This window comes from Tachyglossus aculeatus, chromosome X4 (genome assembly GCF_015852505.1).
Source record: "Tachyglossus aculeatus isolate mTacAcu1 chromosome X4, mTacAcu1.pri, whole genome shotgun sequence".
NCBI lineage: Eukaryota > Metazoa > Chordata > Mammalia > Monotremata > Tachyglossidae > Tachyglossus > Tachyglossus aculeatus.
This window is the reverse complement of record NC_052098.1, coordinates 1,251,905-1,269,433: the sequence shown is the minus strand read 5'-3', so window position 1 is coordinate 1,269,433 and position 17,529 is coordinate 1,251,905. Positions and strand designations below refer to the sequence as shown.

General features: G+C 43.8%; 1 protein-coding gene across 7 annotated transcripts in view; it reads right to left on the bottom strand.

Moving 5' to 3' along the window:
• The window catches only part of AGTPBP1 (ATP/GTP binding protein 1), a 206,716-nt gene that overhangs the window by 80,718 nt on the left and 108,469 nt on the right, over positions 1-17,529 (bottom strand). For all 7 annotated transcript variants that reach the window (XR_005456615.1, XM_038769831.1, XM_038769830.1 and 4 more), the window contains 7 exons: positions 17,434-17,471; positions 13,583-13,791; positions 10,795-10,972; positions 8,148-8,230; positions 5,378-5,494; positions 2,164-2,241; positions 137-819 (listed from right to left, as the gene is read on the bottom strand). Coding sequence is in view for 6 of the 7 variants with exons in the window: in XM_038769831.1 (XP_038625759.1) it covers positions 137-819; positions 2,164-2,241; positions 5,378-5,494; positions 8,148-8,230; positions 10,795-10,972; positions 13,583-13,791; positions 17,434-17,471 (1,386 nt within the window). In the remaining variant the exon portion in view is untranslated. The remainder of the gene's footprint in view (positions 1-136; positions 820-2,163; positions 2,242-5,377; positions 5,495-8,147; positions 8,231-10,794; positions 10,973-13,582; positions 13,792-17,433; positions 17,472-17,529) is intronic.

Here is a 17,529-nt window from a genome sequence, read left to right as displayed (position 1 = left end):
GTAATCGGGTTGGACACAGTCCCTTGTCCCCCACTGGGCTCACAGTCTTAATCCCTATTTTCCAGACGCAGTAACTGAGGCACAGAGAGGTACCAGTGCTCTCTCTCAAAGGAAAGGAACAAGCAAATCACCTCACCTTTGGACTCCATAGGGCCTTTCTAAGATGGGCTCTTTAAAAGGGGGCGGCGTATGACCGAAGTAGTCGGGGTAGGCCACCTCCGAATACCGGGGCACTGACTTGGTTTCCTTCATGAGCGTCACGTAGAGGTCGGAATCGTGGAGCGCCTCGGTGAATGTCTGCTCCGGCGGGGAGTCGGGGCTGTCGGCCTCGTCGGGGTCGGCCCTGGAGGAGCAGACCTGGCCCAGCTGGACGGAGGGCTCCTCCCACAGGAGGTGGCCACAGGGGGTCACCTGGGGGCTGGTCTTAGGACCTGGCAGGCTCTTCTTGCTCTCTTTCTTGACTCTGTTCCCCTCGGTGTAACTCTGGGAGACTTTGGAGGCGCTCTGGAGGGTGAGGCTCTCCAACCCCTTCATCACGTCGCTGTCGAGGCACTGGCAGGACACCATCTTCCTCTTCTCGTCCCGCACCTGGCGGGATGAGCTGGGGATCTCTTTTGACTCTCTCTTGGTCAGCTCGAGAAAGGCCGGTCGCTTGTCCCGGGCTCCTCCCGGGGCGGCTCTCTGCTTCGGGGCCGGGCCCTTTGTCGACCTGCTGCCTTCCCATGGCTTCCCCGCTTCCGCCGTGGGCACGACGATGGGCGCGCCCGGCCTGTCCTCCGCGCCGAACGGCTTCGGTTCTTTAGAGATTGAGTCGCAGTCCTTCGGAAAGAAACGTCATGAGAAAACATGCAGTCGGCAAAAATCGAAAGGCTCTTGAGACAGTAAACACCACATTTTGGGGAATCTGAGTTTCGTCCGGGGGAGAAAGAGGAGGGAAGTGTTTTCCTTTAGCCACCGTCAGACTGGGGCATGATAAAAGATCAGTCGATTGATCGTATCTTTGGGGTGCTTACAGTGTGCAGAGCATTGTACTGAGCACTCGGGAGACTACAAGATAGGACAGAGTTGGGATCCATCTGAGGCGGGCTCAGACCAACATAGTCCAGCCCTGGAACTTTTCTCATTCAAGGTTTGCTATTCCCAACTGATTTAGGCTTCAGAGAATTTTTTTTTAATATGATATTTGTTAAGCGCTTACTTTGTGCCAGGCACTGTTCTAAGCTCTGGGGGAGATACAGAATAACCGGGTTGGACACAGTCCCTGCACATGGAGCTCTCAGTCTTCATCTCCATTTTCCAGATGAGGTACCTGAGGCCCAGAGAAGTGAAGTGACTTGCCCAAGGTCATACAGCAGACAGGTGGCAGAGCCAGGATTAGAACCCAAGTCCTTCTGACTCCCAGGCCCGGGCTCTGTCCACTAGGCCACACTATAAAGGCATCAGAAGGCCCTGCATGAACAAACATTTTGCCATCCCCAACTAATCTGTGTGAGGTTCTGTTTATTCATTCATTCATTCATTCAATCTTATTTATTGAGCGCTTACTAGGTGCAGAGCACTGTACTGAGCGCTTGGGAAAGTCCAATTATATTATACAGCATACTATTTGCCGTGGCCCAATCATGTTCTGGTTCCGATTCTGGGCTCCTTTCACTAGGTTACACCTTTGCAATTTGGGGGAACCGCCCCAAAAAGGTTGTTCACTATTATTGGGCCACCCTATTTTGCCTTGGAAAAGGTATTATATTTTTCAGGCCAGTCAGCTTCTCATCTTCGGGAAGCTGAATGGACTGCTAAGGGTCAAAGAGACTTAAGCAGTTTCTAACCCGCATCCCTGGTGTTAGAAATTAATCAATCATTGGTGCTGATTGAGCGCTTACTGTGTGCAGAGCACTGGACTAAGCGCTTGGGAGAGGACAATAAAACAGAGAGGGTAGAAACATTTCCTGCCCACAACAAGCTTACATTCTAGAGGGGAGACTGACATTGTCCATCAATGGCATTTACTGAGCATCTTACTATGTGCAGAGCACTATACTCAGCGCCTGGAAGAGGACAATCCAACAGAGTCGGTCGACATGTTACCTGCCCACAGTGAGCTTACGGTCTCCAGTGGGAGACAGGCAAACGTAAGGGAGGAAAGGGCGGTCAAAATTAATTTACTTGATGTACGAGTTCTTGAGCCGAGCCAGCATCCTTCTTTGCAGGCCAGGAAACTTTTCCAAAGGACTCTTCTGAAAGCTGGATGGAAGATAAAAAATATCACTGAAAAACATCATGGTGGCGTCACGGCCCATTCTGCAAACACATCAAATGCTTACTAATTGCTACATTAGGAGAGGGAGCCTCTTGAGATTCAAAATTGAGAAAGTTAGCCAGGCGCCAGCACATCTGCTTCATATTGGAAATATTTTTCCAGTTTGGCAATTAAATGATGATCAACTGTTTTCAAATAACACCTGTCACAGGAGAAAGCTGATCACCTAAAAGAAGATTTTTTTATGGCACAAAGTAGGTTACATTAATATGTGCATGGATTGTCGACAAAAAGACTTAATGATCTCTCTCCATCAGCCCTCGACTTTTCAGACTACATCCTTTCTGGGAGTTAGAGAACCTGGGCTGCAATCCCGGCATTGCCAACTGCCTTCTGGGTGACCTTGGGCAAGTCATTTCATTCTTCTGTACCTCGGCTTCCTCTTCCGCAAAACGTCCTCCCTCCCAACTTGGACTGCGAGCCTCTTGTGGGACAGGGGCTGTGTCCGACCTGATTAACCTGTATCTACCCCAATGCTCAGATGGGCACCTTTTTTCAATGGTATTTGTTAAGTGCTTACTACGTGTCAAACACTGTCCTAAGCACTGGGGTAGATACATGCGAATTAGGTTGGACGCAGTACCTGTCCCACCTGGGCCTTGGCACAGAGTAAGCGCTTAACAGATACCATGGTTATTTTTATAATCGATCATCACTGATATTTATTGAGGCCTAACCTGTGGGCAGAACACTGTACTAAGCACTTGGGAGAGTCCAATACAACAGAGTACGTCCCCTGCCTACTGGGAGCTTACGGTCATTATTCCTGCTCAGGACACTTAGCGGTAGATGAGGAACAGAACTTCACTGTGGGGGAAGCAGCGTGGCCCCAGTGGCTAGAAGCCAGGCCTGGGAGTCAGAGGCCCTGGGTCCTAAATCCCGGCTCTGTTACCTGTTTGCTGTGTGACCTCGGGCAAGCCGCTTCACTTCTCTGGGCCTCAATTCCCTCATCTGTCAAATGGGAATTAAGGCTGTGAGCCCCATGAGGGACAGGGACCATGACTTGATCTGATTATCTCGTGGCTATTAAGGCACCCGGCACATAGTAAATGCTTAATACCATTCTAATCATCATCATCATCATCATTATTACAATCAGAAATGTGGAGCAGGAAAATATGCAACCAAGTCCCCTTCTCTTTTTATGAAAAGTATGGCTGCCCACCTGAATTCGGGCTAGCACTGACCATTTTTGATTTGTTTTTAAGAATTTTAATAAATCCTGCAGGCAAGTATCTCATTAATAAATCGCTCGGGGTTAGACTGGGTGAACACCAAACATATATATTTTGACTGTTGTTCCTAAAAGGGACTAAGACCTTTTGTTTTGTTTTTTTCAGATGCTATGTAATGCTCTCCTTTTACCATCACCACCCGCTTGGCAAGAGGAAACAACTGTGAATAACAACAACAACAATAATAATAATAATTATGGTATTCGTTAAGTGCTTACTAAGTGCCAGGAACTGTACTAAGCGCTGGGGTGGATACAAGCAAAACGAGTTGGACACAGTGGAATTTACAAGAACCAGAGTACCTGATTTTCTGCCTGAAGAAGCTGAACAACTAATTCTGCCCCTATCCCGAATCATTTTCGGCCCTGATTTTCAAAATGGGCAACTAAACCTATTTTCTTTTGTTTTCTTTAAAAAATGGTATCTGATAGGCACCAGGTACTATCCTAAGCATTGGGGCAGGTACAAGCCAATTCAATCGTATTTATTGAGCACTTACTGTGTGCAGAGCACTGTACTAAGCGCTTAATCAGGTTGGACATGGTTCCCATTCCACATGAGGCTTACAGTTTTAATCCCCATTTTACAGATGAAGTAAGTGGGGCACACAGAAGTCAAGTGACTTGCCCAAGGTCACATGGCAGGCAAGTGGCAGAGCTGGGATTAGAACCCAGATCCTTCTGACTCCCAGGCCTGGGTTCTAACCACTGAGCCAAGCTGCTTCTTTATTTCTTTGCCCGATGTCTCACCATGAGTCACAATCTTCACAAATCTGGCTGCTTCTCAATCAAAGTCACACATGTTGGTTAGGAACCAACAGAATCAGAGGCACGGGAAGAATTTTGCTCCTCCTTACTACCCCTATACTATCTCTGTGGATTCTTGAAAAAATATCCAAACATACAGATTTCCATAAAGAAGGACACTGTCAGAGCAGAAATTCAAATACTGTTTTAATGACTATCTTTTCCAACTTTGGCTGCGCTTTTTGGCTACAATTGTCTCCCCCATTACAATACTAACAGTTCTTTAAAATACATTTTGGTTAATCTCATTTCTTTCTCCAGACTGTAAGCAGGGAACAGGTCTACCAACTCTGCTATACTGTACTCACCCAAGCACTTAGTACAGTGCCTTGCACACAGTAAGCACTCAATAAATACCAATGATTGCTCTCTATCATAAGAGTGACCTTTTCCAGCTCTTTGAACTGAAGCTGATGTGAAAGAGATAGTCGCAGATCAGCTACTCACGCTGTATCTACCCCAGGACTTAATACAGTGCTTGACACATTGAAAGGGCTTAATGAATACTATGATGATTATTAAAACATTTTCAAAGAAAGGGGCTGGGGAGGAAGAGATTACTCATGCATTGTATTTCTTTACGATTTTAATAAAAAATGAAAGGAGTAATATCATCTACAAGTGTGTGCCCTAGTGGAAAGAACAGAGGCCTGGGAATCACAATCCCAGCTCCACCACTTGTCTGCTGGGTGACCTTGGGCAAGTCGCTTCGCTTCTCTGGGCCTCAGTTACCTCATCTGGAAAATAGGGATTAAGACTGTGAGCCCCAAGTGGGATATGGACAGTGTCCAACCTGATTAGCTATAATATTAGCAATCCCAGCCCTTAGTACAGTGCCTGGCACATAGTAAGCACTTAAATACCACAATTATCCTCATTGTCATTATTATTGTTAGAAGTGAAAAACCTAGGCAATAAAGTTTGTTCCAAGAGAAGAGAAGTCTTTTTCATTAAGCAGAGAAGCTACTCTGAGTAAGATAAAGGAGTTGTTTGGACCTTATCTGTTTCATGTAATTTACCTGAAAGTCATCCCCAAGTTCAGGGAAAAAACGTTCATACATTTTTAATTCATTTACTGGTCTCCCCAATTCTTGTTTGGGTTTCAATTTGTTGATATCAGTCTCGAGATCATCATTCTGTAAGAACAAGAGTGTATCCAACAGAACTGTTAGGAACAGGAAGTAATGACAAAATGCCTTCTCATTTTCCATCTGCCCACGGTTTTACATTGTTGGAGTTAGAATCACAAGACAGACCTGCCGTGACTGATTCCTAGGACTCAAGGGTGATGGGGTTTTTTTGTTTTGTTTTCCCAAGCACTTTTAGTTTCATATTTTAAATACAGAGAAAAGATGCATTAAGATAAGCATGGCAACAGGTTAGAAGTTCCCCCCTCCACACATATTGCTCAGGATTTTTAAAAATCTGATTAACCTAATTTCAGCATCTAACCAAGAGCCGGCAGGAGAAGAGATATGATTCAAGTTGTTAAGGTAGTCCTTCTGAATCTTGGATCAGTCACACCACGTCCGTCAAGTATTTAGGGATTTTACTGGCCTACTTAGAGCAACACAAAATTGTCCTTTCATCTATTCCAGTTTCACTAAAGTGAAAACATTCTCAAAAGTCCAGTTTAAAAATTAATTTACCCAATTTGATCTCTACATTTACAGTTGGATAGACCTCTGACAGCGGGTGAATGGGAAGCAAACGAATGCTATGAATTGGTATCCAATTAGCAGATTCGGTCCATTATGTACGCCTTGGGGTCCCTCAAGCTTTCTGTTATTGCCCTGAATTAGTTGGTGAATAAGTGAGAGGTGGTAATATATAAGCAAGCAGTGGCAACATGGCCTGGTGGAAGGAGCCTGGGAGTCAGAGGACCTGGGTTCTATTCCCAGCTCCATCATGTACCTGCTGTGTGACCCAGGGCAAGCCACTTCACTTCTCTGGGCCTCAGCTCTCTCACCTGTAAAATGGGGATTCAATCCCTGTTCTCCCTCCTACTTAGACTGTGAGCCCCACGTGGGACCTGAAGATCTTGTATTTCCCCAAGTGCTTAGAACAGTGTTTGGCACAGAGTAAATACATAAAATTATCTCATTACCATAAATGGGCACTATGTGACCTTGGGCAAGTCACTTCACTGGGCCTCAGAGTTACCATGTGTGTAAAATGAGGATTAAGAGTGTGAGCCCCAAGTGGGACAGAGACTGTGTCCAACCTGATTAGCTTGTATCTACCCCAGTGTTCAGAAGAGTACTTGGCACATAGTAAGCACATAACAAGAACCATAATTATCAATATTATTATTATTGTTGGAGAAAAGGGCCAGGGCAGTTGACAGGAATTCTGGTTCCTGGTCAGTCCCTTCTGGGCCACCACGTTAATAATAATTATGGTATCTGTTAAGCGATTACTATGTGCCAAGCATGGTTCTAAGCACTGGGGTAGACACAAGGTCATCAGCTTGTCCCACATGAGGCTCACAGTCTTCATCCCCATTTTATAGATGAGGGAAATGAGGTACAGAAGTGAAGTGGCTTGCCCAAGGTCACACAGCAGACAAGTGGCAGAGCTGGGATTAGAACCCACGACCTCTGACTCCCAAGCCCGGGCTTTTGCCACTAAGCCACCCTGCTGCTTCTCAGGTGCTTCTCAGGTTAAGCACCCTGGCTCCTGGCCCTCCTATTAAGCTTTGCCAAGGGAGAGGGCCTGAAGCCTCAGGTGGGACAACCAGAGGACTAGTGACTAATAAATCTGACTAGGTCAGACTAATAAATCTGTTTATTCTTATATTGTCCTCTCCCAAGCTCTTAGTACAGTGCTCAATAAATACCACTGACTGACTGAACAACACTTCAAGAAGCAATCCCAAGAAAACCATCCTGGCCATTTGGGGCTAATAATAATAATAATGTGCCAGGCACTGCACTAAACACTGGGGTAAACACACATGAGGATCACAGTCTCAATCAGCATGAGAAGCAGCATGGCTTAGTGGAAAGAGCCCGGTCTTGGGAGTCAGAGGTCGTGGGTTCTAATCCCAGCTCCACCACTTGTCTGCTGTGTGACCTTGGGTAAGTCACTTCACTTCTCTGGGCCTCAGTTACCTCATCTGTAAAATGGGGATTAAGATTGTGAGCCCCACGTGGGGCAACCTGACAACCTTGTATCTACCCCAGTGCTTAGAACAGTGCTTGACACATAGTAAGCACTTAACAAATACCATCATCATTATTATTATCATCCCCATTTTTCAGCTGAGGTAACTGAAGCCCAAAGAAGTGAAGTGACTAGCCCAAGGTCACACAGCAGACAAGTGGTGGAGCACACTCGTCAAGTTGCCAAAGGAAACTAGGGATGGATTTTCATCGAGACCTTTAAGATTAGACCGTTTCACAAGCCTGACCTGGGAGGTGTGGGAAAGGAGTAAGAGATTTACACTGGATTACTTCCGGATCTCTGACATGGTCCTACAATGGAATTACCTCTCCCACAGTTTCCTCTTGCCATTTACCCAGAAGGATAAAGTTCACTTTGTCATTCATTCATTCATTCACTCAATCGTATTTATTGAGCACTAACTGTGTGCACAGCACTCTACGGAGCGCTTGAGAGACTACCATATAAAAATAAATAGAAACATTCCCTGCCCACGACGAGCTGCCAGTCCAGGGGGGGAGACAAAGTTGACCTCCCAACCGAACCTGCACTGCGTAACTGGTTCTGCAAACTGGAAGGCGCAAGGCGAAAATATGACCGACTTTAATGGGAATCCACACAAACCTTAAATGGTTGCTTCTCATCCTCGTGTTCGGCTTCTACGTCGTTCTCTTCATTATCGTCACTTTCATCCACTACATCATCCACTGCAACAAAATTCTCTATTAGTAGGGCAGCCAGTAACCTTTCTATAACACGTACGTGCCAGGGAGAAAAAAAATACTACCCAGAAAGACTTTCAATTAATCACCTTCATTTTTTTCAACTTAGCAAATACAAACTTGAAGTATTAACTTTTAGCAATATGCTTCTGGTATACATTGGACCTACCAAATGCAATCACGTGGACAATTGATTTATACACAATATGGAAGGGTCAGCCTGACTAGCCACACCCATGCTGCTTAGGAGGAGCTTAGAAGGCTCTATCCACCACTACGCTGCTTCTCTAGAATGCCAAGAGTTCCCAACCCCAAGGCTTTTGCTCGAGGCCTTCAAACCATGGCCTACGAGGGACAGTCCAAAAATGCTTAATTTGAACCTTAATGACGTCTTCACCACGGGGTTTTTCCATGGATCCTGGGAGGATCCACAAATCTGGAAGTTGTTCAAGGAGAAATCAGGGATAGAGGGGCTGGAAGTTGGTTTTTTTTCTTACAAGGAGGAAGAGGAAAAAACTGGAGCTTGGCATTTTACAGATAAAGTTACCCAAGTTGCAGCACTAAGGACAGGGAAGAATGACAAATGAAAAAGATTGGGTAAAATCAAGTCATGATAATACTAATTCTGGTCATTGTGGGCAGGGAATGTGACTGTTTATTGTTGTAATATACTCTCCCAAACGCTTAGTACAGTGCTCTGCATATGGTAGTGTGCTCGCCTGTCTACTTGTTTTGTTGTCTATCTTCCCCTTCTAAACTGTGAGCTCACTGTTGGGTAGGGATTGTCTCTGTTGCCGAATTGTACTTTCCAAGCACTTAGAACAGTGCTCTGCACACAGTAAGCACTCAAAAAATACGATTGAATGAATGAATGGTATTTCTTAAGCACTTACTATGTGCCAAGCCCTGGACTAAGCACTGGGATAGACATAAGATCATCTGGTCCCAAATGGGACTCACTGTCTAGGTAAGAGGGAGACCAGGGATTGAATCCCCATTTTGCAGATGAGGGAACTGAGGCCCAGAGAAATAAGTGACTTGCCCAGGGTCACAGCTGACAAGTGGCAAGAGCCGGGCTTAAAATGCAGGTCCTCGGATTCCCAGGCCTCTGCTCTTTCCACTGGGCAACACTGCTTCTCATGATATGTTTCCAAGGGACCAGTATCAAGGGGAAGAAAAAAAATGCACATTCCTGCTCTATAATGGCCATCAATTATCATTTCTTCAACAATAAGCCATGGTCAAAAGTTTACACCCAATCAACCAATGGTATTTATTGAGCGCTTCCTATGTGCAGAGCACTGTACTAAGCACTTGGAAGAGTCCAACAGAATCAGCAGTCACGTTCCCTGCTCACAGGGAAACAAGCTTGACTGGAATCAGAGGGCTATCGAGACAAATCCCCTAAGAACCTGGACTGTGCAGGAGAAAGTTTAATCACGCCCCCATCATCCTTTGAGATTGTTCTGCACTTCAAAACTCCAAGTTCTCACAAACCCAGAAGCGAATACAAAGGAACCCACAATTTGAGAGCTGAATGGACTGAACACTCCTGTTGGCTGAAAGCCCTGCTAAGCAGCCTTAGGTTTTTTGTGGATATCGGCTATCACTTCTCTCCACAGGCTCTCTCATTTGTAACCCCTAATCGGGAAGCTCAGCAGCAAACTACCTTCTGTAGCCAAAGATTTTTCTTCTTGGCCTTAAGTATTCCAGGGATTCTGTGAGTATTTGAAAACAAATGTTGCCCATATGCTGCACCACACAAAAAGAATGGCTCGAAATTGCTAACCCACTTTCGGCAATTCATTTATGCCTAGACCAAGAACAGATATTTTTGTATTTTCGTCAGATCGAGTTGAATGCGATTCAAGAAATACAAGCCTTGGAGGGGGCAGCATAAGTCACATCGCTTCTGGTGATTCATAAAATAGCTAAAAACATGAAGTATGAATCTAATTATCTGGAAATTCAAGGATTTAGGTGGGGTTTTTTTGTATTTAATCAGGTATGTACTGTAGACTAATTATTGTGAGGGCTTTCAAAAACGCTTATTAGGGAGAGTATCTGGGTTCCAAAACACCTCAGTGACGCTCCAAACAATTCTCAATGGCCCATTCAAACCCGGGATTAGAATCCCAGCTTCTCTTAAAATTACTCTAGACCGTAAGCTCGTCGCGGGCAGGGAACAAGTCTGTTGCATTCGACTCTCCCAAGAGCTTGGTCATTCATTCATTCAATCGTATTTATTGAGCGTTTACTGTGTGCAGAGCACTGTACTAAGTACTTGGAAAGTACAATTTGGCAACAGACAGAGACAGCCCCTACCCAACAACGGGTTCACAGTCTAGAAGTCCAGTGCTCTGCACACGGGAAGTGCTCAATCAATACCACTGACGATGATGATGATGATCATGACATTTTAGAGATTAAACTCAAGAAGACGGGGTGCTCGCTGTTTGTTCATTCGGGCTTTCAGCGGCTAGTTGGTCGGTCCCAAGGAAAACCCGCAGATCAATTATGTTTCCAGAAGCCAAAGAGATTCATCATACCATCAGGGGGTAAACTGTAGAGTTGGGCTACAGCCCCGGTCACAGGAATAACTGGCAGCTTGAAGTGAAATGCACTTTTAATAGTCGGTAATGGAAGGCGATTTTTTGGAAAACACTTCCGCATGATCAGGCTAGATGTGTTGACTAAAGAATCAAGTGCCCTTACTGGCAAACAATCCTATTGCAAAGAGGAGAAGAAGAAAAGGAAGAAAAAAAAGACAAAACACAAACTCTGTCATCCCTAGGAATAATCACACTTATCAATCTGCCTCCAAGGCAGGAGGCTAGATTTTTAAAACCAAATTTTCACTTTTTAAAATGTGCTTTCAGTTTGATGTTAAATCCATCTTTTATCTTAAATACCTTTGACAGTTTCCGATGGAGACGTTCCTTAATATCAATGCAAAGAATTTAGATTTGGGAGGGAACTCTGAAGTTTCTCTTGGCCTGGTGATTCAGGGAACTGAAGAGGGATATGGCTTGAGAGAACATGTGTGAGTCTAGGCTATCTGATCTCCTGGGGGGAGTGGGCAGGTCTGAGAGCCAGGAGATTTGGGTTCTAATCCCACTTCTGCCACGTACTTGCTGTGTGACCTTGGACAAGTCACCTCATTTCTCTGTGTCTCAATGACCACATCTGTAAAATGGGGGTTCAATACCGGTTCTCCTCCCTACTTAGGAGTGAGCCCTGTGTGGGACATGGACTGTCTCTGACCTGATCATACTGTATCTTCACCAGCGCTCGACTCTCTGGACCTCAGTTTTTTCACCTGTAATGGTGATAATACCCGCCTCTCCCTACCCCACGGGGGTGATTGGGAGGATGACAATGGGATCATTAATATAATGGTGATAGGGAAAAATAAAGACACTATAAAAATTTGAGGTCTTTTCAATAATGCTTGAAAACAATTGGCAGGTCTGCTAAAATATAGCAAGTAGTAGGTTAAATAGATTTTTTATTTTTAGACTTAACTAAAATAATAATGTGCACATTGTTAGAAGCAATGCAGCTTCGTGGATAGAGCACAGGCCTGGCAGTCAGAAGGACCTGCATTTTAATCCCAGCTTCACCAAAAATCTGCTGTGTGACCTTGGGCAAGCTGCTTAACTTCTCTGGGCCTCAGTTACCACATCTGCAAAATGGGGATTAAGAGTGTGAACTCCATGTGGGACAGGGACTGCATCCAACCTGATTAACTTGTATTTACCTCAGTGCTTAGAACAGTGCTTGGCACATAATAAATGCTTAGCAAATACCATAATTATTATTGTTTAGGTGTGGTTATCAAACGGCTGCATGAACTACTTTTGTCATTTAAACGGTAAATGTTCCAAATTGTGACTGTTTACATAGCCTTTTGAAAATATTGGAACAATTTCTCTAATAACTTTTCACTAGTGAAATGGTAGTGGAATTATGACTCCTTTGGTGAACTTACATTCATTTTGCAATATAGACAGGAGAAAATTCTGGTGCACACTTTGGCTGCTGGGGGAGATGGGGCAGAGCACATCAGTTCTTTTAAATAATGTGTTTCTGAAAGCACTTTGAAAGGAGAGGTACATTTCTTTCAAGCTTTCTAAAATGTTGTATAAAAATCTTCCAAAGCATAATAATAATAATGATGATGGTACTTGTTAAGCGCTTACTATGTGTCAGGCACCATACTGCGCGCTGGGGTGGATACAAGCAAATCGGGTTGGACTTAGTTGGACCCTGTCCCTTGTGGGGCTCAGTCTCAATCCTCATTTTACAGATGAGATCACTGAGGCAAAGAGAAGTTAAGTCACACAGCAGACAAGTGGCAGAGCCAGAATTAGAATCCATGGCCTTCTGACTCCCAGGCCCGGGTTCCACCCACTACGCCAGGCTGCTTGCCATCTTGTTTCAGGTATTTTCCTGAAATGTGGATGGGTCCATTTACCAATATTTTTTCATCAGATATTTACTCAGCAGGGGACATTTTACGGCCAATATTGACAGTACAATGAAATTCCAATTTAAGGGAATATTATTCTGGGGGCATGCGATTTAGCTGGCAGGAGAGCCTGACTGAACCAAAACAGTTCCCAATATCTGTAAATGATCTGGGGCAATTTGAAAATAAAAAAGAAGGATCCAAATGTCTCAGAAACAGGGTTATCCCAACTATACTTGCAACAATGCTCCATGATCATGCTCTTCTTTCAAAACTTAGCCATTCCCACACAAGCTGGAGCCTGCTCAATGCCAACTCGGGTTTCTGGCACTTGTGGTACAGAGATCGAAGAATACTTGTGGATGCTAACCCCATCTTTTCCCTTCCTCCTTTGCTTTAATGACCAAGAGGGAAGGGGGAGGGGTGCATACATGCCCCGTTGTCCCAGTTTTCAACAAAAATCATCGTGTCAGACTAAGTCATTCAACTGTTTTGGAGTTTCATTCTTGGATGCTTTTTGTCAGCTTGTCAGTTTGTCAACTTAGCTGTGTGACTTTGGACAAGTCACTTAACTTCTCTGTGCCTCAGTTCCCTCATATGTAAAATGGGGATGAAGACTGTGAGCCCCACGTGGGACAACGTTGATTACCTTGTATCCCCCCAGCGCTTAGTAAGCGCTTAACAAATACCAACATTATTATTATTTTTTTTTTTTTAACCAAACCTTAGCAATTGGCTATTCCACAAATCCCTCCCCAAATTCATTCCCCATTCCCAGTCCCCCGCCCCCTCTCCTTCATCTCTTAAAACTAATATCTTTAGTATAAAATTACAGCAAAAAGAGGAAAGAAAAAAAAACAACTCACTTGCGAAGTACTGTACAAAATGTTCATCCCATTTGCCTCAACGAATGCTTTCCTTCCCAGCTTGATGTTGGTAACACTTTTTATGCTTTGTAAAATTCCTTTTCGGATGAGCATGTTACTATGGCGACTATCATGACGGTGCCAATCTATATAGATTGTTAGAAGCACATGGACATAGCCTTTGTCTACGGCTTTCCTGGCATTTGTTTCTTTAACAAAAGAAAATTAAAGATCATTAAAAGTGACGAAAAGAGGTGGAAGAAAACCCAAGCTAAATAGATTGCACTTTTATTCTGCCAAGCCTAGTCAGAATCATGTGGCACATTTCCAGTTGCATTTTTTTCTAAAAAAAAAAAAAACCACAACAACCCAAAAGTGTATCTCAACCCCATTTTTAAATTTTTTTTTTTGATCCTTGAAAGTAAATTTGACAGGTTCCAATAAGCACATTTCTACATTTCCCAGAAATCTCCTCAGAGGCTATTCAGTTGTTTATAAGCATTGGAGTCTCCTTATTGAAATAAGGGCTAGGTCTCCAAAAATATTTACATAGGTAAAAGTTCTGTGTATTAGGAATGTGAAAATACTGTACCTCACCTACTTCAGTTGCAGTGAATCGGAATGTATCGACAACCATTAATTTCCTAGATGTCAATACCCTTCACAGTTTATCCAAACTGACTGTTATAGATGCAGTTGGCACTTCTACGATTGACTTTGTGAGCATATTTCCACTAAAACCCTAATCCTTCTAAGGTTTTTAATTATTCTATAAATATTTATGCCAGACTGATCTTTGGTTCCAAAAAATTATAAACTTCCAGGACAGAAAAATGCTTGAAGAACTGAAATCCAAGAACCAGAAAAGTTGGAATAATGCTACTTCCCAAATATTAGATTGCTTAAAACAAATCTCCCTAAACTGAAACAGAAAATTTGAGTGTGAACCTTTCAAAGGGAATTTAGTCAATGATACATTCCTATCACAACTTGATTTTGATGTCTGAAGAGGCCCAGAAATTCAAGATTATTCTTGACCCTGAACAGCCCCTCCTGTTTGCATGTGTTTTGCTACAAATGATAGATAGAATTCAGTGAAGTCGCTTCTCCCCGGACATCAAGCCGGATTCTTCCAGAGAAGAAACTGCTCCCCAGTGGGAAATTAGCAGTTTGAGAAATAACATTCAGGATTGACTTGCTTCTCTAGGGACCCCGAAGCAGGTGCTTAAAAGCACCGGTGTCGGCCACATCTGGCCGAATGGTCTCCAGATTTCCTTTTAGGCCACTGGAGTCAGGTGGCAGAGCAGCTCTTTGGCTTGGAGCCAATTTTGGGAGGGTAAAGGGGGGGGGGGGGGGCCGAAATTTTGCCCCTCAATCCCATGAGCTCCTCCCCTTAAGCCCTCCCAAATCTGTCCATGTGTTTTCACTTTGGAGCCACCAAATACCACCCTGCACCAAAAACTCCTCAAGGAGGGGCCATGTGGGTTGCCAGGAGCCAGGAGCTGAAGTGGCTCTTTGAGAACACAGGGGCACGAGCCCACACCATGTGCCACTGCTGGGGGAGGTGGCCCAGATCCAGGCCCAGGATTCTGTCTTTGACAGGGGCCAACAGGATGCCATGGAGTCAGGCAGCCGATCCTGGTAGAAGTCCTTATCCTGGATGGGAGGACAAACTGAGCCTCCTTCCATTTGAAAAATCAGGAGGAAAATGGTGGAGAGTGCGATTTTCTATGTAAATGAATAGTACACACCATTTTCTTCCAACAGTTTTGCCTGTTGTATTCTTTCCAATTAGTGAAGATTTTAGTTTTTGAAAAGAATCACTGGACTTCAAGTAAATGGCTTCTGAGTGATGACGCTGTACTACTAATATCTAGAGATAAAGCAGTATGGTCTAGTGGATAAAGCCTGGGCATCAGAAGGACCTGGGTTCTAATCCCAGCTCTGCCACTTGTCTGCTGTTTGACCTTAGGCAAGTAACTTCACTTCTCCGGGTCTCAGCTCCTCATCTATAAAACAGGGATTAAGACTGTGAGCCCCGTGTGGGACGGGGACTGTGTCCAACCTGATTAGCTTGTATCTACCCCTGCGCTTAGGACAGTGCCTGTCACAGAGTAAGCACATAACAAATATCATTTTTTAAAAAAGGATGGCCTCATTCAGACAATTTTTTTTGAACAATGGAAAGTTTCCTTTTTAAAATCTCCTCTGTTGGTACTTCAGCTCTGATGCCCTTCCCACAGAAAATTAAAAGTCTATTAAACTATAATAAAATCCATTCTGTTCTGTTTTGTTGTCTGTCTCCCCCTTCTAGAGTGTGAGCCCGTTGTTGGGTAGGGACCGTCTCTATATGTTGCCGACTTGTACTTCTCAAATGCTTAGTACAGTGCTCTGCACACAGTAAGTGCTCAATAAATACGATTGAATGAACACATGTTATCCCTTGATATCAGTTATCACAGGTCCTGCAACTGATTTCATCCAGGAGAGTCAAGATCAATTTTCATTTATTACATTAATACAACCGGTGATCAGAAACTGCTGTGGAGACGACAGGAGTTTCTACCCCGGACTTTCTTTCCAAATGGTATCCCTCCTGACAAAAGGCTGAGAAGAGAGCTAGACGGAGAAGCTTCAGAGGGGAGGAGCCAGAGAGCCTCTCTTCAGCTGTTAACCTTGCCACCTGAAATTTCCTTTTATCATCTGGGTAGCTAGGATTAGCGATTATTTTCTCCTCAGATGTGGCTTTGAGATTCATCCACATGAAAAGATGCAGGCCATTAGCTTATTTTATTTGAATAATTCCATTACTTTGGATTTAATAGGAAAGGGACAGAAAGAGAACCCAGACAGATCTTTCACATCCTCATCAGATGGCCTATTTAATACAGTAACTTTCAAGGTCTGTGGTGAGCTTTATGTGGATTTTATAGACAGCATCTATATACTTTTAGATACATTTTTATGTGCTAGTAAGAAAATCCAGCATGAGGTGATTGCAATGTCAGTTAGCTTTTTTTTTAAATAGCCAACAGACCCACCATTCCATTTGTTTGCTTTCCGTGCCACATAACGCTATCCAATCACATAAGTTTTTAGAGGTGAACTCAATCAAAATGATTCATTCTGGCCTCACTTGGGAAATGTAGTCTTGATTTAGGCTCCTCTGCTTAGATAATAATAATGATAATGATGATGGCATTAAGCACTTACTATGTGTCAAGCACTGTTCTAAGCGCTGGGGGATATACAGGGTAATCAGATTGTCCCACGTGGGGCTCACAGTCTTAATCCCCATTTTCCAGATGAGGGAAATGAGGCACAGAGAAGTTAAGTTACTTGGCCAGTCACACAGCTGACAGGTGACGGAGCTGGGATTAGAACCCATGACCTCTGATTCCCAAGCCCGTGCTCTTTTCACTGAGCTTCGCTGCTTCCCCATATCAATTCTACTCAGTGTTGGATAGATGGTCTCATCAAACTGGGCAGTAATTATGGTATTTATTAAGTGCTCACTATGTGCCAGGCACTGTACTAAGCATACTAACCCATTCTCCTTCCTACTTGGATTGCGAGCTCAGTAAGGGTGAGTGTGTCAGACCCGATTAACACATATCCACTGCAGTGCTTAGATCAGCACTTAAAAAATGCCACCATTATTGTATCACAGCTCCTGTGATCGTTGCTATGGCTTCCCTACTTTGGCTTCTAATTTGACAGGGCTTTTATACCGGTTTACAATAATGTGATAAATTGATTTTCCATTAGCCAAAGCTTAGACACATGAAGTGATTCTATTTTCCCATTTACTGGAATATTCTAGGAGAAATGTCTATAATTTAAAAACTTACTTGACTTTAGCAATGCGGCAAGAGCGTCTAAGGCCACCCTGTCAACACAAGAAAACAAAAACAACATGAAAACTAGTAAAAGTCATTGAAAACATG